General features: G+C 40.5%; 10 protein-coding genes and 1 non-coding gene across 11 annotated transcripts; 6 read left to right on the top strand and 5 right to left on the bottom strand. All coding sequences in view use genetic code 12, as the record gives it.

Moving 5' to 3' along the window:
• Positions 1-54: 54 nt before the first annotated feature.
• Positions 55-1,647, top strand: PSN45_002981 (uncharacterized protein; the record flags this gene model as incomplete). Its single annotated transcript, XM_006683616.2, has 1 exon — positions 55-1,647. One exon carries the CDS (start codon positions 55-57, stop codon positions 1,645-1,647), a length of 1,593 nt encoding a protein of 530 aa, XP_006683679.2.
• Positions 1,648-1,897: 250 nt separating this feature from the next.
• Positions 1,898-2,860, top strand: PRS1_1 (ribose-phosphate pyrophosphokinase 1; the record flags this gene model as incomplete). The annotated part of the gene is made up of 1 exon (XM_006683617.2): positions 1,898-2,860. The coding sequence occupies one exon, from the start codon at positions 1,898-1,900 to the stop codon at positions 2,858-2,860; it is 963 nt and encodes a 320-aa protein (XP_006683680.1).
• Positions 2,861-3,122: 262 nt separating this feature from the next.
• PSN45_002979 (beta-phosphoglucomutase family hydrolase) lies at positions 3,123-3,971 on the top strand (the record flags this gene model as incomplete). The annotated part of the gene is made up of 3 exons (XM_006683952.2): positions 3,123-3,127; positions 3,200-3,228; positions 3,283-3,971. 3 exons carry the CDS (start codon positions 3,123-3,125, stop codon positions 3,969-3,971), a joined length of 723 nt encoding a protein of 240 aa, XP_006684015.1.
• A 300-nt stretch (positions 3,972-4,271) lies between these two features.
• On the top strand, positions 4,272-5,906 carry PSN45_002978 (RING finger protein Etp1; the record flags this gene model as incomplete). Its single annotated transcript, XM_066157980.1, has 2 exons — positions 4,272-4,873; positions 5,261-5,906. 2 exons carry the CDS (start codon positions 4,272-4,274, stop codon positions 5,904-5,906), a joined length of 1,248 nt encoding a protein of 415 aa, XP_066014077.1.
• A 243-nt stretch (positions 5,907-6,149) lies between these two features.
• On the top strand, positions 6,150-7,367 carry PSN45_002977 (uncharacterized protein; the record flags this gene model as incomplete). Its single annotated transcript, XM_006683619.1, has 1 exon — positions 6,150-7,367. The coding sequence occupies one exon, from the start codon at positions 6,150-6,152 to the stop codon at positions 7,365-7,367; it is 1,218 nt and encodes a 405-aa protein (XP_006683682.1).
• Positions 7,368-7,516: 149 nt separating this feature from the next.
• RRP5 (rRNA biogenesis protein rrp5) lies at positions 7,517-12,616 on the top strand (the record flags this gene model as incomplete). Its single annotated transcript, XM_066157979.1, has 1 exon — positions 7,517-12,616. One exon carries the CDS (start codon positions 7,517-7,519, stop codon positions 12,614-12,616), a length of 5,100 nt encoding a protein of 1,699 aa, XP_066014076.1.
• Positions 12,617-12,949: 333 nt separating this feature from the next.
• On the bottom strand, positions 12,950-13,021 carry PSN45_002975. The gene has a single exon. It is a non-coding gene; the product is annotated as a tRNA-Gln (tRNA).
• Positions 13,022-13,364: 343 nt separating this feature from the next.
• Positions 13,365-15,104, bottom strand: PSN45_002974 (uncharacterized protein; the record flags this gene model as incomplete). Its single annotated transcript, XM_006683620.1, has 1 exon — positions 13,365-15,104. One exon carries the CDS (start codon positions 15,102-15,104, stop codon positions 13,365-13,367), a length of 1,740 nt encoding a protein of 579 aa, XP_006683683.1.
• Positions 15,105-15,218: 114 nt separating this feature from the next.
• PSN45_002973 (methionine aminopeptidase) lies at positions 15,219-16,427 on the bottom strand (the record flags this gene model as incomplete). The annotated part of the gene is made up of 2 exons (XM_006683621.2): positions 15,219-16,363; positions 16,415-16,427. The coding sequence occupies 2 exons, from the start codon at positions 16,425-16,427 to the stop codon at positions 15,219-15,221; spliced, it is 1,158 nt and encodes a 385-aa protein (XP_006683684.1).
• A 533-nt stretch (positions 16,428-16,960) lies between these two features.
• PSN45_002972 (serine/threonine protein kinase) lies at positions 16,961-18,133 on the bottom strand (the record flags this gene model as incomplete). The annotated part of the gene is made up of 1 exon (XM_006683954.2): positions 16,961-18,133. The coding sequence occupies one exon, from the start codon at positions 18,131-18,133 to the stop codon at positions 16,961-16,963; it is 1,173 nt and encodes a 390-aa protein (XP_006684017.1).
• A 1,568-nt stretch (positions 18,134-19,701) lies between these two features.
• Positions 19,702-20,356, bottom strand: PSN45_002971 (uncharacterized protein; the record flags this gene model as incomplete). The annotated part of the gene is made up of 2 exons (XM_006683622.2): positions 19,702-19,712; positions 19,957-20,356. 2 exons carry the CDS (start codon positions 20,354-20,356, stop codon positions 19,702-19,704), a joined length of 411 nt encoding a protein of 136 aa, XP_006683685.2.
• Positions 20,357-21,570: the final 1,214 nt, after the last annotated feature.

Below are 21,570 nucleotides of genomic sequence, written 5' to 3'. Positions count from 1 at the left end.
GCGACATCGAAGAATTTTTGATACCAACAAAAACATTACTTGTAATTGCACAATATGGCGCCATTGAAGTTGAAGCTCAAGATAGGAGGCACTGGCGGATCGTCAAACAACAGTGGCGAAACTGCGTCCAAGAGTTCCAAGGCGCCGACTAAGCTCCCCAAAATCAAATTGAATGTTCCAAAACCACCCAAGGTCACAAATCCAAATAAAATTCAGAAGTTAAAAATCAGTCTTGGGCCCAAGAAAACTCATCAACTCGATGCCATCGGCATTGAAGGGGTCACACTGCAAGTGAAACGAGTTCCAAAAGTCAGAATTAAACCAACCCGGGTTCCCGGTGAAGGATATGATAGTGAGACACCTGATATGGAAGATGATCCATTGATTGAGAACGGGATAATAATAAGGTTCTTGAACGATATCAATTTGGACCATGTTCACAACGCTGTTGGAGCAAATGACTTTAGTGGAATCAATGTCAAATGGTTGACCAAAGAAAAGGCATTGGTAAATGTAAAAGGTAGCATATACTCTGCTCGGTTGGTGGACTTACCAACTATAAGTGAAGTGTTCAAGACAATCGATAAGAAGAATATCTTCAAGATTCTAGACTTGTGCCAAATGCTATTGGTGATCAAACCTGTTACCCCCAATGACTTGAATCTCGAAACCGACTTTGAAGTCCCTAGTAAAAGTCACTATAAGCACCCATTGTACAATATATCACCGGGCCATGAGATCAAAGAGACAAGACCAGTATTGAGAGATGGGCTCACCCAGCCTTTCGAAGATGTGTACCGCAGATTCAGACCGCGGAAGATCAATCACCGGGTCATGAATGATATAGAAGCCAAGGTGGACGAATTAATACGATTGGATAATGAGGCCGAAGAGTCACATTTCGAGATTCTCGATGGAAACAGGGCCCAAATGATCGGATCAGCCAAGTTTTCGCCTTCACCTCCCCCAGTGGCACAATTTTCCACCGTCAATCTGTATCAAACTGAACTTATCAGTGAAGATCTTATGGGTATGGAAGATGAAGAGGAGAACATTGACTTGGAAGAAGAGTTGGCCAAGGCCTTGGACACCAATGTGGGAGTCATGGATGGTGATTTCGATGACGAGAACATGGTGATAGAGGGAGCCATATCTGGGGCTGAAGACGAAGAAGACGAAGAAGAGGATAATGACGACGAGAATGACGAGGATGATGATGACGATGACGAAGAAGATGATGAAGATGACGAGGATGAAGACGAGGAACATAAGGCTGGAACCCAGCATGCCAAGATGTTACAAGAAGAGATTGGAGATCTCGAGAGAGCAGTTGAGCTGAATAGAAAGGCCTTGGCTAATGCCACGCACAGGATGATGAAGATGAAGTTCCAGAGCAACTATAACACGTTGAAAGCGTCTCTTGATAGCAAGAAGCGTGAGTTGGCCAAGATTCTCGAAGAAGAAGAAGAGGAAGATGACGAGGATGAAGATGAAGAAGGTGGTGTAGGAGCCAGCGAGAATCAAAATGGCACGCAAAACGCTAATGAAAATGATAACAGCGAAAACGACCATAACAACGATGATGACAATGACGATGACAGTGACAACAACGCTGACAACGCCGACGACCTTGATGACTTATTTTGATAGCAATAGCTTTTCTTCCATGCCTATGCTTTATACACAACCAATAAAATTATTATCGACTTTCGCACATCGCCATCTCTTTCGTTCCATAGGAAGAAAAAAAAAACCCGGCCCTATTAAACCCCCAGCTTTCACCCACATTTGCAAAGAATTTTTTTCAGCCAGTTGACCACAGCTGTTTCTTAATTCCCTAGCACTTTGCAACAACCACCCTGGACTTAATATTTTTTGTTTTCGGCCCCCCACAAACATGTCCACCAACTCGATTAAATTATTAGCAAGTGATGTTCACAAAGGTTTGGCAGAACTTGTTGCCAAACGTCTTGGGTTGAAGCTCACGCCCAGTGAAATCAAAAGAGATTCCACTGGGGAAGTGCAGTTTTCCATAGGTGAATCAGTCAGAGATGAGGACCTTTTTGTCATTTGTCAAATAGGATCGGGAGTGGTCAACGATCGAGTGATCGAACTATTAATTATGATTAACGCCTGTAAAACCGCTAGTGCACGTCGAATCACTGTGATATTACCAAACTTCCCATACGCCAGACAAGACAGAAAGGACAAATCCAGAGCTCCCATAACCGCCAAATTGATGGCAGATATGTTGACCACTGCCGGATGTGATCATGTTATCACCATGGACTTGCATGCTTCCCAGATTCAAGGCTTTTTCGATGTGCCGGTTGACAATTTGTATGCTGAACCAAGTGTGGTGAGATATATCAAAGAAAAGATCATCTTCCAACAAGCTATCATTGTATCACCAGATGCGGGAGGTGCCAAAAGAGCTGCTGGTTTGGCCGATAGATTGGACTTGAACTTTGCTTTAATCCACAAGGAAAGAGCCAGAGCAAACGAAGTGTCGAGAATGGTATTGGTTGGTGATGTAACTGATAAGATTTGTATAATTGTGGATGACATGGCCGATACTTGTGGAACCTTGGCCAAAGCTGCCGAAGTATTATTGGATAACGGGGCAAAAGAGGTTATCGCCATTGTGACACATGGGATCTTATCAGGTAAGGCGATTGAGAACATCAATAACTCCAAGTTAGAGAGGGTTGTGTGTACCAATACGGTACCTTTTGAAGAAAAACTCAAGTTGTGTTCTAAATTAGATACGATCGACGTGTCAACTGTGATTGCTGAGTCTATCAGAAGATTACACAACGGTGAAAGTATCTCATACTTGTTTAAAAACGCTCCTCTTTAATAGTTTGTTTGGAATGGATTATATTTATTTTGCAGCCGACTTATCTCTGGTAATGAGTTCCACCATTGTAGTGCAAATTGTCTTTATGATCAAATTAAAGATTAGTGGATGTGAGTGGTATGCGGTAGTTCTTGTCCAACCAGGGATACGTAAGAGCCGTTGGAAGTCTATGTCGTATTATGGCCACTAAAGTGTGAAGCGTGAGATACACCGCGCATTTCAAGTCAATCACTAGAACTGAATTTTTCCATTCTTACTCACAATGGTGTATGTGTGATATATATACACTGGTGTTTTATACGCCAACAGAGTTATCCTCATAATACTAATATCCTATAGTCCAAGCAAGTTTAAAGCATGTCTTTTCGGTATGTGAGTCAACCCATTATTAACCCATCGATTATGTACTAACAAACCTCCAGACATGGATGGAACCTTACTCAACACAGAAGACCTTTACACTGAAGCGACTTCCGATTTATTCAAAGAGTTCGGTAAGGGTCCTTTGACTTGGGATGTCAAGATCAAGTTGCAAGGACTTCCAGGTCTTGAGGCCACTAAAATAATCATAGATCATTATCAACTTCCAATAACTGCAGAAGAATTCGCTAAAAAGGCCATGGAAATCCAGGCCACCAAGTGGCACAGGGCCAATTATTTACCCGGAGCGTTTGAGATCCTTGCACACTTGAAGCAGAACGGCATTCCAATTGCTCTTGGAACTAGTTCTAATAAGCTTAACTTTGAAAGAAAAACCAACCACTTGGAAGGATTCACCGACTTTTTTGGAGACCATATTGTCACCGGAGATGACACAAGAATTCCAAAAGGTAAAGGAAAACCAGAGCCATATATTTGGTATGTCTGCTTGGGGAGTCTCAACGAACACAGGAAATCCCAAAATTTGGAACCAATTAAGCCAGAAGAGTGTTTGGTTTTCGAGGACGGAATTCCTGGTGTTTTGTCTGGTTTAGCAGCAGATGCCCATGTCATTTGGGTTCCTCATCCTGAAGCACATGCCTACATTGGGCCTGTCAAAGAAAAACTTGCGGGAAGAAAGATGCAGATTCTCAATAGTTTGACCGAATTTCCCATAGAAAGATGGGTGTGAGAGTTATAACTGAACGTATCACACAAAGCATATCCTAAACACTATTAAAAACATATATATCCTAGATAAATATCCTATTCTGAACCATGCTGCCTCTCAAAACTTCTTTCGCGCAGATAAAAGCGATAACAAGTCTAACAGAGCTTGAAGATTCAGCAGCAGATAATGATAGGTACAGACTCCTATCATATAGTAATTGAATTTCCCGATCTCCAGGACAAAGAAGCCATCCTTGATTACCGCTACTCACAACTTGAAGTTCAATCCATCAACAACACAAAGAAGAAGAAGCCCTTTAAAATGAATAGCAGAGAGCCTATCAAGGCCAAATTTCTTGGTGAAGGAATTGTTCGTCTCTATCGAGAATTTGAAGATGACAGTGACAGTGATGATGGTCCAGAAGAGGTGAAAAGTACTGTGGTCTCCAATCAAGGCGATGATACTATGTTATCCATCATATCAATCCCCACATATTTCACCGCCACAGATGTGCTAGGGTTCATTGGTGAGAAATACATGGCATATATTACACACATAAGGATTCTAAAGAGTGAGAAGCCGAACCGGTTCTTAGTATTGTTGAAGTTCAACGACTTGGTAAAGACGGCTGAATTCCAATATAATTTTGATGGTAAACCATTCAATTCCATGGAACCCGAGGCGTGTCATGTGGTATACGTAAAGTCCGTTCGGATTGAATCCCCCAACTCACAAGATACTAAGTTAGTAAAATCTACAAATGATGCGTTGATACCGTTTCTTCTAAACGACCCATTTACGTCTCCAGAAACCAAAACTTCAACCGATAACACCACTTTGGTAGAGCTCCCGACATGCCCAGTTTGCTTGGAACGTATGGATGCTGAGGTCACCGGCTTATTGACAATTCCTTGTCAACATACGTTTCATTGTCAATGTTTATCTAAATGGAAAGACGATACATGCCCTATTTGTCGGTATTCTAATAATGTTTCCAATCAAAAAGTTCGAAGATCGATCAGAAGGCTTCTGCAATACAGTTCTGCGAGAATGCAAAGTGTAGCGTTGCCCCATTCTGCAGCCGGTGGGACTTCTACCACATCTGAAAGTACTACCACCGGGAGGTCATCTCTATTTGACTCTGTTTCGGAAGAAACAGAAACTTGTGCTGAGTGCTCTACCATAGACAATTTGTGGATATGTCTAATATGTGGTAACATAGGCTGCAGTAGGTATGCACCGGAACAGCATTCACTCAAGCACTTTGTAAACACAGGCCACTGTTTTGCGATGGAAATGAGCACATCCAGAGTTTGGGACTATGCAGGGGATAACTATGTTCATAGGCTTATTACCAACCAATCGGATGGAAAGCTAGTTGAGTTGCCTGAGAAGGGTTCTTCGAGTTCAGATAAACCAAACAGTAGTATCGATAAGGTTGATGAAGTTGGATTCGAATACTCGCAGTTGTTGATCAGTCAATTAGCAAGCCAGCAAGAATACTATGAGGCATTGTTGAGCGAAAAGAATTCAGGACATGCTGTTGGAAAGTCTAGAAGAGGATCCTCGATCACTGAAATTATGAATACGAAAGCTATAACAAATCTAGAAATCAAGGTGGATGAATTGACCGAGCAGCTTAGTCAGATAAACCTTGATGTGATCCCGTCATTGAAGGACAAAATCAAGCTCAAAGATGAGAAAATCAACAGATTATCCAAGGACTTAAATGAGTCTAAAATGTTCAATGAAACCTTGTCCAGCAAAGTTGAATACCTCACAAGTTCTAAAACAGAACTTGAAGCCCAGAATCAAGATTTGAATGAGCAAGTTAAAGATTTGATGTTTTTCCTCGAAACACAGGAAAAGTTTAAGGATGAGCCTCAGGACGTTAAGGATGGAACAATTGTAATTCAAAAAGATGCCAAATCGAAGAAAGGAAAGAAAAAGCGTTAAGAACTTATTCGCACCTCTAATAAGCGGTTGCAAACCTCACTTTGCAGCACCATGCGTTAGCATTACAAATCGTGTTTTTTGTCGTTCTCACAGTACAATTGCTTAAAGCTTCCTTATTTCTTGGTTGAATTACAACTTTGTCAGATTCTGACTATTATGATATGCGTGAGATTTCTGGCATTTTCGTATAAGGCATTCTTTGTTTTAATCTCCCCAAATACCCATTTATTTCATTTGCACTACATGAGTGGAGTAAACTTACAAGGTTCTGAAGCGTTGCCCTCATTCTCAAAGATCATGGAGAATGCTATGAGCAACAAGTTCAACCCACAGATTCCTGCTACTCATCAGTCATGTATAAAGGCTCCCTTTCTTCCTGACTCCCAATCTAGGGTTTCTTTCTCAAACAGTTATGTCCCTGATAGTCAGCCACCCACAAATATGGTGATGAATACCTACTCTTTGAAACCTGCTTGTCATTCATCTTGGTCTCGTGGGTCTAATGATTTCACGTATTACGCTTCCTCGCCTTACCACCATACCCCAAATTCGAGTGTTGGTTCTTACCCTGTGAACTACCAGTTTCCCCCACCACCCTTGATACACCATCGTCCATACGAAACAGGAGCAGATGTTGATGAGGTGAAAGCAGATGACGTTATGAGAGATATCACCAAACTAATGTCCACCTCACAAGATGTTTCCGAAAACATGGAATTGTTGAAAAGAGAGTACCATGCTTTGTTGTATTCCAAATTGGTGAACAGCCCTGCGAATGATAATGCTCTGTTGGCTCTTGGCTCTGAAATTCGTCCCACAAACCGGATCACTCTTGATTCAATTAAGCATATGTTGCTTTCCGTTCCCCCTTCTGTGTTAGTCACTTTGGAGTTTTACTCTCAAGAGCATCATCGTATTCTTGCAAATCTCAAGGCATCTCAAGCTAAGTTATTGACACAAAGAGAAAGAGAACAACTTCACGCTGCTAACCTGGTGGTGAAATCTGATACTGGAAGAGCCTCAGCGGGGTCAAATGCAAATGCCACCCAGCCAGTCATTACTTATCAGAAGAGAAAGCTGATGTCCTCTTTCAAGAATTCTTCTGGGTTGAGCGAGTTCAAACCTGGTTTAAGAAGGAACTCCAAATCCGAAGAGCATGTTCACCAAGAATCGAAAGCTGTACATCATTCCAAGTCCAAACTGGTTCAGAAGATGCACACGAGTCACAGATCTGTCTTTAAGTTTCCAGAACTTGAATCACAATCGCCTCTAATTTGTACACATTGTGGTTCGGAGAAGACACCAGAATGGAGAAGAGGACCAGATGGAGATAAAACCCTCTGTAATGCCTGTGGGATTTTTTACTCTAAACTCATCAGAAAATACAACTCCCCCAAAGAGGCTGCCCTGATTATGAAGCAGCGCAAGTCTGAGGGCTTGGAGATTGACAGACATGTTTGAATAATTGGCTGCTAAATTGATAGCTTTTGTAGCATCCGTGTATAATATGCAGGACATAATAAAAAATTGATGAGATGAAGCTGATGAGAAGAGAAAAAAATTTATAGATTTTGCAGAGTTAACTATATCCCACATTTCAAGTATCTACCATGACTGAGTCAACTAATCGTGAATCGATACTTAGAAGTAATGATATCGCATTCCCTAGAGGTGGATCTACTGGTTTGACCCCTTTGGAAGTTAAAGAAATCTCCAACGAAGCCACCAAAGATGTTTTATTCGAAACGGCTGCGTTAGGTACCAAGAGAAAGGCTACAACCTCTACATCTCAAGCCAAGAAAAAGATAAAGAACGGGAGAAGAGGAGGCAAGACAGATCTGACTACTACTGAAGTAACGGAAGAAAAGGAGTCAGTCAAGATTGAAAACTTCAACTTTAAGAACCTCATTCCTGGTACCAAGGTTTTGGGTGAAATATCCAAAATTTCAAAACTTGCTATCACTGTTTCAATTGGAGACAATTTGTTTGGCCACCTTCCTATAACCTCTATCAGTGAAGATATTACTTCGAGAGTTGAAAAGTATGCAGAGCATGAACAACAGAGTGATGATGAAATTGCTTATGAAAACGAAGATGAAGACAAAGAAATTCTCACCGGAACCCTTAAAACTTCTTCAGCAGAGTTTCCTGATCTTCAAACCATCTTCCAGATAGGTCAATGGATTAATGCCCAAATCATCGAAAATTCCAGCAAAAAGGGAAAAAAGATTGAGTTATCTATTGAACCATCTGTGGTTAACAAGGAATTGGAAGACGATGACTTGATTACCGGAAACTTGATTCAAGGTGCCGTTATTTCCAAAGAAGATCATGGTATTATCTTAGACATTGGTAAGCCAGGATTGACGGGGTTCATCTCAAACAAAGACTTGAAAGACTCCAAATACAATGTAGATGAGTTCCAAGTGGGCCAGGTTTTATTATCCAGCATTTCTTCCAAGTCTGCTCGAAATTTGAGCTTAAAACCATTGGAGAAGCATTCCAAATCTTCCACCATCTCCACTATAACATCTGTTGATGCCATTCAACCAGGTGTGATGGTGGATGCCTTGGTTACTGACGTTACCAAGAATGGGATTGTCACTAGAGTTTTCGGACTCGTTGATGGTACTATCAACTTGACTCACTTGAACGATTTTGAAGTGAAAACATTGCAACACAAGTACACTGTGGGTAATAACGTTAAAGCTAGAGTCATAGCTGTCTTACCAAAGGCTGGAACCAAGAAGCTTATTTTGTCCCAGTTGCCTCATATTATGAACTTTCAGAAATTTTCTGAGTTGAAAGAGTCTGCATTAGAAGCTTATCCAATGGGCCACAAGTTTGACGAAGTCAAGGTAAAAGGAATGGATCCCAACTATATTTATGTCGATTTAGGTGGTTCATTGAGAGGTCAAGTGCATTTATCAAATCTCGATCCATCTAAATCCATTGAAATAGACTATACTGCTGGTTCCACACATGAAGCGAGACTAATTGACTATGACGCTTTTGATAACGTATTTATCTTATCTTTCGACCCGAAAGTCATCGAAGCCAAATACTTGAACTTTCACGACATTCAAGATGGGGCCTATGTGAATATCGAGATTGTACAAGTATTACCTGAATCCAAAGGAATCAAGGTGAAAGTGTTAGACAAGTTTGATGGGTTTGTACCTCCATTGCATATGTCAGATATCAAGTTGATTTATCCAGAAAGAAAGTTCAGAGTGGGAACTAAGGTTAAGGCTAGGGTGTTGAAGAAAGAGAAAAATAGATTGCTCATCACCTTGAAGAAAGCTTTGGTCAATATCGAAGATGAGTTCGTGTTGAACTCGTTTGAAAATGCCACTCCTGACTTGAGAACAGCTGCTACAGTTGAAAAGTTTGTTCATGGAGGTGTAATTGTGTCATTCTTTGGATACTTGGGTGCTTTCCTCCCAAAGAACGAAATCTCCGAGACCTTTGTCGATGATCCAAAAGATTATTTGAGGATCGGACAATCTGTAAACGTGAGAGTCACCACCATCAATAAGGAAGACAAGAAATTGGTAGTGTCCTTGAGACAATCTAGTAGTTTGACTGGTACTCAAAAGGATTCTCTTGGTGATCTAGTTCCAGGAAAATCTGTTGTTCCAGCCATCATGGTTGAAAAGAAAAAGGACTCTGTGATCATTGAATTGGCTGACAGCGGTTTAAGAGGTGTGATATTCAACGGTCATTTATCTGATGGCAATTACGAACAGAACAGAGCATTAGCTAAGAGATTACAAGTTGGTGAAACTTTGGATGTCTTGGTGTTGGAAAAAGACTTGAAGGCCCGTTCTGTTATTGCTTCTCGTAAGAACAGTTTAATTGAAGCTAGCAAGAGAGGTGAAGTACCAGCAAGCTTCAAGGACATTGAGATTGATGAAAGAATGATCTACGGTTACGTCAAGTCTGTCACGAATATGGGATTATTTATCAGTTTTGGTGGTAAATTGACTGGTTTGGCATTGGCAAAGTACGTCACTGATGACAAAAATGGTGATTTATCTAAAAAGTTCTACAAGTACCAATCAATTGCATGCAGAGTTATCAGAATTGATGAAGAAAACAAAAGATTCTTATTGTCTTTGAAGGACATCAACCCTTCGGAAGGTGTTTCCCAATCAGAAGCTGTTATCAACCCCGTTGACTCAACCAAGAAACATGTTGGTGAATACAAACCTGGAGTTGTTACCGAAGCTATCATCAAGTCCATAAAAGGTACTCAGTTGAACGTTGAAATGGCTGACAACTTACAGGGAAGAATCGACATTACTCAGTGTTTCAACTCCTGGAATGAAATAAAAGATAAGAGACAACCTTTGTCTCAATTTCACAAGGGTGAAAAGGTTAAAGTGAAAATTATCGGTTACCATGATGCTAAGAACCACAAGTTCTTGCCAATTACTCACAAAAGATCCAACAAAAATATAATTTTGGAATTGAGTATGGTAAAGAAAGTTGTCTCCAACCTGTCAACGACCCTTGATATCTCAAGCATTGTGGAAGGAAGCAAACAATTGGCCTTTGTTAACAATATTGCCAAGGGTTATGTGTGGGTTTCAATTGCTCCAACTGTAAAAGGACGGATTTCTTTCATGGAGTTAACTGATGACACTTCCATTTTCGAAGACTTAGAAACCAAATTGCCAATTGGTTCTGCTTTCCAAGCTTCCGTTAAAGAGATTGACCACGAACACAATATTGTCATTTTAAATGCCAGAAAAGATGCTGTTAGCTCCATCGATGATGTCAAAGTTGGAGACAAATATCCTGCCAGAATCTTGAAGGTTAAGGAGACTTTTGTTTTGGTCGAGTTAGGAGAGAATGTAACTGCTTCTGCCTATATCACAGACGCTTTGGATGATTACACTGAGAAGTTGGAATCCGTTTTCAGCAGTAATGATTTCACTAGTGCTACTGTTTTGAACGTCGATAAAGAAGCCAAGAAGATGGCTGTTAGCTTAAGAACTGAATCAGCCAGTGACAAATTGATCAACAGTTTTGCTGATTTAAAGATAGGTGATGTTGTGAGAGGTTTCATTAAGAATATTGCTAACAATGGTATCCATGTATCTTTAGGTAGAACTGTTTCAGCCTATGTCAGAGTGTCAGACTTGTCAGACTCCTTTTTGAAAGACTGGAAGAGATATTTTAAACTTCATCAAAGTATTGTCGGAAAGATCTCTGCTTGTGAAAAGGAAGGTCAAGTGAGAATGACCTTGAAAGAATCAGAAGTCAATGGTGAATTGAAGACCTTTAAAAAATTCGAAGACTTAGAAGTTGGAGAAATATTTGAAGGTTCTGTCAAGACGGTAACTGAATTTGGTGTCTTTGTCAAATTAGATGGTACTTTCAACGTGAGTGGATTATGCCACCATTCGGAAATTTCTGACAATGTTGTTGAAAATATCACTCAGCTATTTGGTGAAGGAGACAGAGTGAAAGTCAAGGTGTTGAAGATTGACTCCGAGAAGAAACAATTGTCATTGGGAATGAAAGCATCGTACTTCACCGAAGACATCGAGATGGAAGATGCTGAAGATGAAGATGCTGATATTAATAGTGAACATTCATCTGCCGACGAGACAGAAGAATCCGACGATATGGAAGAAGATGGAGATGACGAAATCATTGATGTAAAGGAAGGATCTGACAGTTCTGATGAAGAATCCGACGATGAAGAGGAAAGATCTGAGAAGTCAGCTGGTCTTTCAACTGGTGGCTTTGACTGGACTGCTTCTATTTTGGATCAAGCTGATAATGGCGAATCCTCTTCTGACGATGAAGATTTCACCGAGAAAAAGAAGAAGAGATCCAAGTCTAAGAAGTATACTGAAGATAAAACAGGTGACATCAACACTAGAGCTCCTCAGTCCACCGGGGACTTTGAAAGATTGATTATCGGTAACCCCAACTCCTCCATTTTGTGGATGAACTACATGTCTTTCCAATTGCAATTGAGTGAACTTGACAAAGCAAGAGAAATCGGAGAAAGAGCTTTGAAAATAATCAACTACAAAGATGAACACGAAAAGTTGAACATCTGGATTGCCTTGTTGAATTTAGAGAACTCATTCGGAAGCGAAGAAACCTTAGAAGAAACCTTCAAGAGATCTTGTCAATTCATGGACTCATTAACTATGCACCAAAAGTTGGCTTCAATCTATGAGATGTCGGAAAACTTTGAAAAGCTTGACTCTCATTACAAGAATATGTTCAAGAAATTCGGGTCTTCCAACGTTCAACTCTGGGTAAACTATGCCTCAAACTTACTCGACAGAAACTTGAACGATCAGTGCCATGAAATATTAGCAAGAGCTTTACAGGTTTTGTCAAAGCGGGATCATGTTGAGATAGTCAAGAAGTTTGCTCAACTAGAATTCGAGAAAGGTGAAATTGAACAAGGTAGATCTCTCTTTGAAGGTTTAATCAATGATGCACCAAAGAAAATCGATTTGTGGAATGTCTACATTGACAAAGAAATCAAATTCGGAAAAGATAAGTCCAAAGTTGAAGACTTATTTGAGAGAGCATTGGGCAGAAAGCTTTCCAAAAAGCAGGCCAAGTTCTTTTTTAACAAATGGGTGGTATTCGAAAATGACAATGGTGATGAAAAGGGAGCAATCAGAGTAAAAGCCAAGGCAGCTGAATATGTGGAATCCTTGAGCAATGCATAAATAGATCTCATGTGTATAATATAAAATATCTGCAACAATGAGATTAGTCTTCGTAGCAAGCACATAAGAACACCACCTTGTATACGTCTCTGGGTCTTGAGGAAGGAAGGGTTTAATGTTTAATTTGTAGAGTAATGAAAGTAGGAACTTTCCTTAAAAGTTCCAAATAAAGCAACTATTCGGATTCCTTTGAACGCACCTACAATACTCACCGATGAACCTATAAATATTTGAGAGAATACAAATTAAAAGGGTTTCTTTCAGACTAATACGGTGTGGATAAGTTCACATTGAACCATAATTAGGGTGTTAGTAGAATAGCTCTAAAAAAACAGGTCGTACCCGGATTCGAACCGGGGTTAATTGGATCAAAACCAACTGTGATAACCACTACACTATACAACCTGTATATTGTGTCATCATATATGCAGGTTTTGTTTCTGAACCCGTAAAAATATTCCTTGGGCTTGGTGTAAACTTGGAAAGAAATCAGATCTATAGGGTTGACTTTGGTTAACGGTACAGCTTGGCTATCTTTGTCTTGCTAGTGTATCTAGTTTAATTGCCAGGCTATACTATAGTACTTAAACACCTTAAATATAGTTATAAATACCCTTATCTTCACTTGGGCAGCCTTGTCTTGATTATAATTTAGGCAAATTGGCTAGATTTGCAGACTGACTAGTATTTCAGAAAAGCATCTCATAAGATTTGTAACATCTGTCACTGGAAGGATATTCATATCACCTCACAAAAATGGAATAGCAGCTCCATCAGCTCTAATTTCTGAGCCAGCAGCATAAATTAAGTGTCCATTTTTCGACTCATTCTTGATGATCTGAGCTCTGCCAAATGTCGTACGGGCATTGTCTCTTACCCAGCTAGTTCTATGACCTAGCTTAGTCAACTTCTGATAAGTCTCTTCGCTAATCCCTTCTTCGATTAACACATTAGTAACATTGGTGCTCACAGGCCCATCACCACCCAAACCAGAATCTGGAGTCGAAGTATCAGCATCAAGTAAGAACCGGGGCAGATCTACCGATTGTTGGGGAGTAAATCCAAATACGCAGAGATTCATAACGTGAAGAACATGTCCAATTGGTTGCATGTATCCACCCATGTTTCCAAAAGAAGCGAAAAGTTCTCCTTTTTTGGTGATCATCGAAGGAATGATCGTATGGTAAGGCCTCTTTCCACCTTCTAGACAGTTTGTAGCTCCAGGGGTCAAATTGAAATTAGCTCCTCTGTTGTGGAGACAAAAGCCATACTCAGGCACACAAATACCTCCTCCAAACCCCTGGTATACTGAGTTGATGAAGGAACAGGCATCACCATTGGCATCGGAGGCAGTGAAGTAAGTAGTATCAGTTTTGAATTTGGGATCAGGAATTGGCACCCCAAACATAGAAGAATTGATGATCTTATCCTTACTGAACAACTGGGACTTCTTTTCCAAATACTCAGAAGACAAAATCTTAGACACAGGGATATCCTTGAACTCGGGATCAGTCACCGAGTCATTGGCTTCGTAGAACCCTATTTTCAAGGTCTCAATAAGCAAATGTAAATATTCGGACGAGTTGTGCTCCAATTGGAAAACGTCTATTTTCCCAGCCTTATGAAGCTCTTGGATCACCCCCAATGCAACCAAGGCAACAAGACCCTGCCCATTAGGAGGAATCTCCCAAATCGTGTAGCCAAAGAAATCGTACTGGATAGGCTCTACAAATGTCGAAGTGTGTGCTTCAAGATCCTCAAGCGTCAATTTGTGGTGTCTAGAATCAGTTTGGTTGATAATAGCTTTCGCAACCGGCCCAGTATAAAAGCCCTTTTTACCCTTTTCTCCAATAATTTCCAACGCTTTGGCTATGGACTTGTTGGTCACAAAGTCACCTTCGTCGGGGCCTTTGCCATTAATCAAAACCGGGATATCTTGGGGTTCCAAATTGGGGTTCAGTTTGATAATCTTTGGGGTGGAGTTTCTCCAGCTTCTCGCTGCCATTTCGCATACGGCAAAGCCCTTATCAGCTAACTCAATGGCTGGCTCCAAAATCTCTTCAAAGCTGACATTGCCTGATCCCCAGGATTCATAGGCATCAAACCATCCAGCGATGGCCCCAGGTACATTTATAGCAAAAGCAGATGTATATGGAATTCTTGCCATGGATTTTCCCTCGTTCAATTCATCCCACACATCTTGAATAGTCAAGTTTTTGGCAGCTCTCCCACAGCCATTAAGGCCCAAAACTTCCTTGGTGGAATTCTTATAGTACAAAGCGAAGCAGTCCCCACCGATTCCTGTCGATCCGGGTTCTGTGATACAAAGGGCCGCTGCTAATGCTATGCAAGCGTCGACGCAGTTACCCCCTTTAGATAAGATTTTGAGGCCAGCAGCATTGGCAGCAGGCTGTGAAGATGCCACCATTCCCTTCGTAGAGTAGACCGTCGACCTCCTCGAGGCGAACTTGGAGAATTCTGTAGACATTTTTTTGAAGTTGTGTAAAGCTATGTAAATCTAAAATTTCCAGATCAGCGCCAAATGTGAGACAATCGGCTCTACTTTTTATTTCGCTAAAGACATAAAAAAATCTTACTTGGTTTACTTGTTTTCAGCAGGCTTCTTGTTCTTCTTTTTGGTGTTGGTCTTCAATGGCTTGGCAATCAATTCCAATATCCCTGCATCCTCAATCTTTTTGTCGGTTTTGTACAAAGCTGGGTTGAAGGTTGGAGAGGTGAACTTAACAATACCGTTCTTGGTGATACCGAAGGTGGTGAAGTATTGGGCAATGAATTCACCTTCCTTTTCAGTCATGACATCGTAACTCAACAACACTTGGTGGCTGACACACTCAATTAATCCCATTCTGGATTTTCTGATATCTTCAAGCTTCTTGACATTCATGGGGAAAAGACCCGAGGCCTTGCTCTTGAACTCTCCCAAAGCTTGATGGGAAGTCTTCAATTTCAAAGAATAAGAGTTACCAGTTAACTTGTACAAACTAGTCTTGTACTTGGACTCCTTGACTTTACCATCAGTAGAAGTAGAGATCAAAATATCCAATCCATAAACTTCATTTTCTTCGAATCTGTGGGTGTCCAGTTGACTTTTGTTTTCTTTTGTTGGGTTCAATATGATTTCTTTAGGACCATATAACACGTTTCTTTGTTGATTGTGAGACATCATGCTTTCCACAGGGGTGGTGTCAAATACCTTGGCAACCTTGTCAACGATTTGAGTGACATCCCAGTTTCTTGCATTTGGTTTGAAAGTTCTGATGGCAGCCTCGCTGGCATTCCAAGCTGAGTGCAATAAATCAGCTTTCTTACCTTCAATAGGAGATGATTCAGATTCACCTATAACAACGGTTTCAGCCACAATGGCAGGAAACCCATCAATCTGGACACCAAGCATGATATTCACCACGTCACCTTCCTTCAATTCAACGTTGGCCTCATCTTCAGCAGTTGGAGGTGCAAAATGAGCAGGAATGTGGTTGGGGTTAACACAAGTTGGGAAGGCAATCCCCTTGAGGATCTGGGATGTCTTCTTGGAGTTGTAAATCTTGGACAATTCTTCTTCCATTAATTCATCACCTTTCTGGCACAAGTCAAAAGTTTTACTTCCAGCAACCGCCAAATCTCTGACTTGCTTGAGGACTTTACTAGAAATTTCACCACCGGTTTTGTATTTTTGCACAACATCAGAGTTGGCGATAGTGTAGTCGACTTTTTCGGTTTTGGTAGCTAGCAGGAGTTAGTAGTTATTCACATAATCCATATAATTCTAATACTTACTTTTAGTGGACATCGTTCAAGAGTTTATGTTTCGAAGTCTCGCTGAAAATTTTACATAATATTAGCATTAGTAGTGCACCGGTATTAGTTATTCTGGGGGCATTCAGGAGTGTACTAGCAATTGAAACTACTTGTATATGTGGTTGGAGAATTTCAAATGTCTACATCTTCATCGCTTTAACATATTTCAAGTTCCTGGTGGGTTGAACTTGGTAGCCTTAACAACCGTTAATGCTGCAAAATCACGTCCAGAATCTTTTGAGAATACATATTCTTCACTCATGAGACCCTCATCCAAACCAAGAAGAAAACCAAAGGCTTCCTCGGGTAGCAACCCTATTACGTCAGATACTGTGGTGCCTAATCAGATTTCCTCACCACCCATCTACTTGTACAACGTTCCCCTTTCCCTGGACGTATTTATCCCTTTAAATATTCCTTACTGCCATTTGCTTCGTAACTTATATTCATACACTTTGAATTGATATACTACCTAGTTTACACAGTACAGAGTTTTATCAGGGAAAGTTGTGATTGTAGTGATTGTTAGATGGATTTCTTAAGGGTTAGGAGTTCTTTTGGGTTAGCATATGATTGGGTCATCCAGTCTGATTTCAATAGTTGTTCCGCCGTGAGCCGCTTGGAATTTGAAGGGTGGAGTAGTTTGAATATATAGAATCTGGCACCATAATGCAAGTCTTTGAAGACATTGAGAGATGGGTTCAATTTATAGTTGGCATTACTATTCTCCAAGTCTTTGTTCAAGTTAGAAATCAAGTTGTCAGATCCGGGGAAATTAGCCTTGTAGTGCCTGAAGTTAGGGTCATTAAAGTCGGCAGTCTTCCAGGGCATTATCATCAAGTAAAGTTGAATGTAAACTATTCCCAACGCCCAATAATCAAGTGCTTTGAAGTCCATTAGCTGTTTCACCTTTTCCATGCTTTCACCTTCCTTCAACAATTTATCGCATTGGAAGATTTCAGGAGCTTTGAATGAGTTTGTTCCACAAATTAGAACCGGGTTGGAAGAATTCCAAAACTCTTCGTCAAGTCGTTTTAAATCAATCGAGTATCCAAAATCACTGATCTTAATGTCCCCTGAGTCGCTGATAAGAAAGTTTTCTGGTTTCAAGTCACGATGAGCCACCTGATTCTGATGGAGATATTTGACTCCACACACGATCTGCTTGAACATTGAGTCCTTCAAATTCGAATTGATGGTTTTCTTATTCTTCCGAAGAACTGACAAAAAGTCCAATAAATCGCCTTGAGGATAATAAGGCAAAACAAAGTAAAGCTCATCGGTGTCTTTATTTCTGCAAAGATCCAAAATCGTTATGATATTCTTGTTCTTCAATGGCTTTAATAAATTGTACTCTCTCATAACGGCAGCTTGATAGTTTGGTGCCGTTTCCAGAGAACGTTTCTTAACTGTCTTTAACACAACTAGCTCGTTGGTGACTTTGTCAACCCCTTTAACAATGACTCCATTGGCTCCCTCGTACAAGACTTTCCCATCTGCCTTATAATCCCCCAGGGTTTGGGGTAATTTCCCAGTACTATCATCCTCAGGGTCAGAAGGTTCCAGTTTATCACCTGCATCGGCCGGGAGGAATTCCCTTGGCAAGGCTTTCGGGTTATCTGTCTTAGAATTCGGTGGGGTGGCTGCAGAGTCCAACTTAATTGACTCTACTAGATTAGGTAAACTTTTCGCTGACATCACCCCGTTATGAAATATAAGTGTTGATGCTTATTATACTTCAACAGCCATGCGTTTCCAAACTAAGCAATGTTGGGATGGTACCAAGGATGGTAGTTAAGGTTCAATAGTTTCTTATCAATGTGCTAGCACGAATGTACTGGGTATTCAAAGTATTATCAGTCTTATCTCATACCAATTTAGGAAACCTTATACATGAACCAAGTGGTGAGACGGAAAATTTTATTTTCGCAGGGTGAGGATTAGGGTGATTGCTTACATAACGTTTTGTCTGCCGCAACGAGGCTATTGCTGGAAATGACCCATCCAAAATAGAAGCAATTTAGCAAAACAACCGTTTGTAGAAATATGTTTGTTTGAGCCTTGTACCCAAAATTTCACTTTTATAATGCTTGTGTGACTATGCAAGGCTAAGCAACCAAGTTAGTGCGTGTTTTCTGAAATTATAAATTCAAGCTTGCACCCGACCCTATCTTTTCAAAATTTCAATTATTTACATTATGTTAAGAAGAGTATTCACGTTTGTCCCCGTTATTTTATTACTTGGTGCTGCTTTATTGTTGTTCTTTGTCAACTTAGCAGGTGCCAACCCTTCGGGTGTGCTAGGAAAATTTTACTGGAGTGAAGTCGACTCCAGTAGTTTTAATGCACCTTGGGATAAGGCCAGATGGACCTTGTATTCTCTTTGTGGAGAACAGAATGGTAGAAACTATGACTGCACAAGCACGAAGGCTGCTTTTCCCTACTCTCCAAAAGATAACTTTGGCTCTGCTGAGAACCTACCCCAGGAATTCATCAAGCACAGAAAAACGTACTACTATTTATCAAGATTTGCTTACGCTTTCTTCTTGATTGGAATTGTGTTTGCAATTCTTGCTATTATTCCAACCGTATTATCCTGCTGTCTCCTGGGATTTATAACCGGTATCTTGGGTTCTATTGCAGCTGGTGTTTCCTTATTATTCACCACTGCAGGTGCTGCGCTCAACACTGCTGCTCATATCAAGGGAAGAAACGCTTTTAACAAGGCTGGTTTCACTAGCAGTGTCAGCTCTGTGATGTTTGGAATAACCTGGGCTGCTGTCGCCTGTTTGTTGTTGAGCTTCTTGTGGATGTGCTTTGTTGCTGGTCGCGGAGCGAGTAAGAAGCTTTACAGCGGACGTGATGATCACGAAGCTCATTCTGAGGTAAAAGCAGCCTCTTCTGAGTCATCTCGTAACGACCACGTGATTTACAATGATACTCAATACGATCCTTATGCTCAACAATACGCACCCCCACCAGAGCAAAAGAAGAGCAAATTCTTCCTCAGGAGAACCCAATGAAGAATGATTTAACTTATTTAGTAAATGTAATATAGAGGGGTTCAAATGAGATTGTAGAAAGGGGTTTGCAGTCGATAAACCGAAATCCTTGGTAGTATGTCAGTTTTGTAGAATGCAGTTACACTTTGTAAGTAGGTAAGAGTCGAAATAGAGAGGTTGATGTTTAGATAAAAATGGATGCGAAAATTTGAATGCGGTATGTTTTGCAAGATTGACAGAAGTTGAATAATTGAGCATCTTGAACTAATAGTAATCTTAGAATGTTCAAGATGTTTTATTGGTATATTCAATTCAACCCCACACAGTCGCTATAAAATAATTTACTCTGATGGTGCAAGGCCCTCTCAAATCTACGTTTAGCTTAAAAAGCATTCATTTAGAATACAAAAAACAATTGAAAAGTGAAACGTACAAGAGCGGGAACCTAAGAAGATCCCAAACCAAACTAAAAACCCTTGGCTCAAGAGATTGGCTGCCACTTTAATCTGTAATTCCAACTGAAAGCATCAGCATCAGCATCAGCATCAGCATCAGCGTCTCTCTTGGAAATTGGCTGCCACTTCAATCTGTAGTTCCAACTGAAAGCGTCAGCATCAGCATCAGCATCTGCGTCTCTCTTGGAAATTGGCTGCCACTTTAATCTGTAGTTCCAACTGAAAGCGTCAGCATCTCTTTTGGCAAGATCAGCTTCACCTAAAGCAGTGGTATTGAGAATGACAACATAGTTTTGACCATCGGCTTCAGCGTAAAATGGTTGTTTGTACTCGTCAATAGGATATACAGCAATTATGGCTTCATCAGGAACGTCTAAACCATCTTCCCTCTTGACTTTTTCAACTGGGGCACTGAAAACAAACTTGGAGGTAAGGGCTAAAGTAAGGATAGTAGATAATCTCATTGTCAATGTTATTAGACTGAATCAAAGGTAGAACTTGTTTTAGGTGATGAAGAGATAAACAGAAGCTGGGAGTTCATTAAGATATTTATAGCTTCCATGTTTATGGTTAGTGTGGTGGTCTAAGCTCAAATGTGTGAAAATATTCCTGAGTGTATGTTTTAGAAGTGCCCTTTTGCACCCAAATCTGGTAATTTTCAACAAAAAAATCAACACATTTCAAAACCACTCCAGTTTCCTTGGAGAAGATCGCTACTGGAGCTACAATTGTATACAGTAGCTCTAAGGTTTCGGCATCGATTTTCACCGTTCTAGTAGAGATGTGTATTTGTTTTCTAAAAAAATTACTAAAAGCGGGTTCAAAAGGGTATCCTGATACAAAAAATAAAAGCTACCACCAAGTTTTTGAGCTTTGATGGTTGCCAAAATGGGGAAATTAAGGCACTTAGACAACATAGGGGATCCTGATGACTACATTCTTGTCGCAGTTTAGAAATTGATATTTGCGAAGAGTTTTATCAAAGGAAAGCCAAGTCCACAAATGTCGAAATCTGAGAATTCGCTGACATCTGTAGGCAAAGGCAACTTCAGCATGGATATAACAAATTACAACATAGCTCGAAAACCCTCCAATTAGGATTCTTCCAGTGTATCTAAAATATCATTCTCCTACCTATTGTTAGAAGAGAAGAAGAAATCAGTAGAGATGAAAAAAGAGAGTAGTAATGCTAGTCTTTCCTTGTCAACTAGTAATAGAGTGCAAGGTAGGTAATAGCATTTTGACCTCTGAGGGAACAATAAGCCTCAGGTCTTCAAGTTATCTCTATAAAGCTGTTAGTTTTTCATCAGCAGAGTTCACTGAAGCTATAATGGCATACCGGCAGATAAGCCACTCGTTTTTAAAAAAGGACGAATTGTGTGCCGGTTTGCTCCGCACTTGAATACACCAACATCTTTGAAGAGAGTGGACGAAAGGCAGACAACAATGAGAAAAGTCCCCGATGAAGATTTACCCATGGGTTGGAGAAAAGTCTCCGATGAAGATTTACCCATGGGTTGGAGAAAAGTCTCCGATGAAGATTTACCCATGGGTTGGAGAAAAGTCTCCGGCAAAGATCTACCTGGCTTGAGGAAAGTCTCCCTGCCAAATTTGACCATTGGTTAAAAATATTTTTCAACTCGAGGCGAAGAGCTGCTAGCCAAACGAAAGTTCCATT

This window comes from Yamadazyma tenuis, chromosome 3, assembly GCF_029203305.1.
Source record: "Yamadazyma tenuis chromosome 3, complete sequence".
Lineage (NCBI taxonomy): Eukaryota > Fungi > Ascomycota > Pichiomycetes > Serinales > Debaryomycetaceae > Yamadazyma > Yamadazyma tenuis.
Note: the sequence above shows the minus strand (reverse complement) of the source record. Positions and strands in the feature narration are given on the sequence as shown.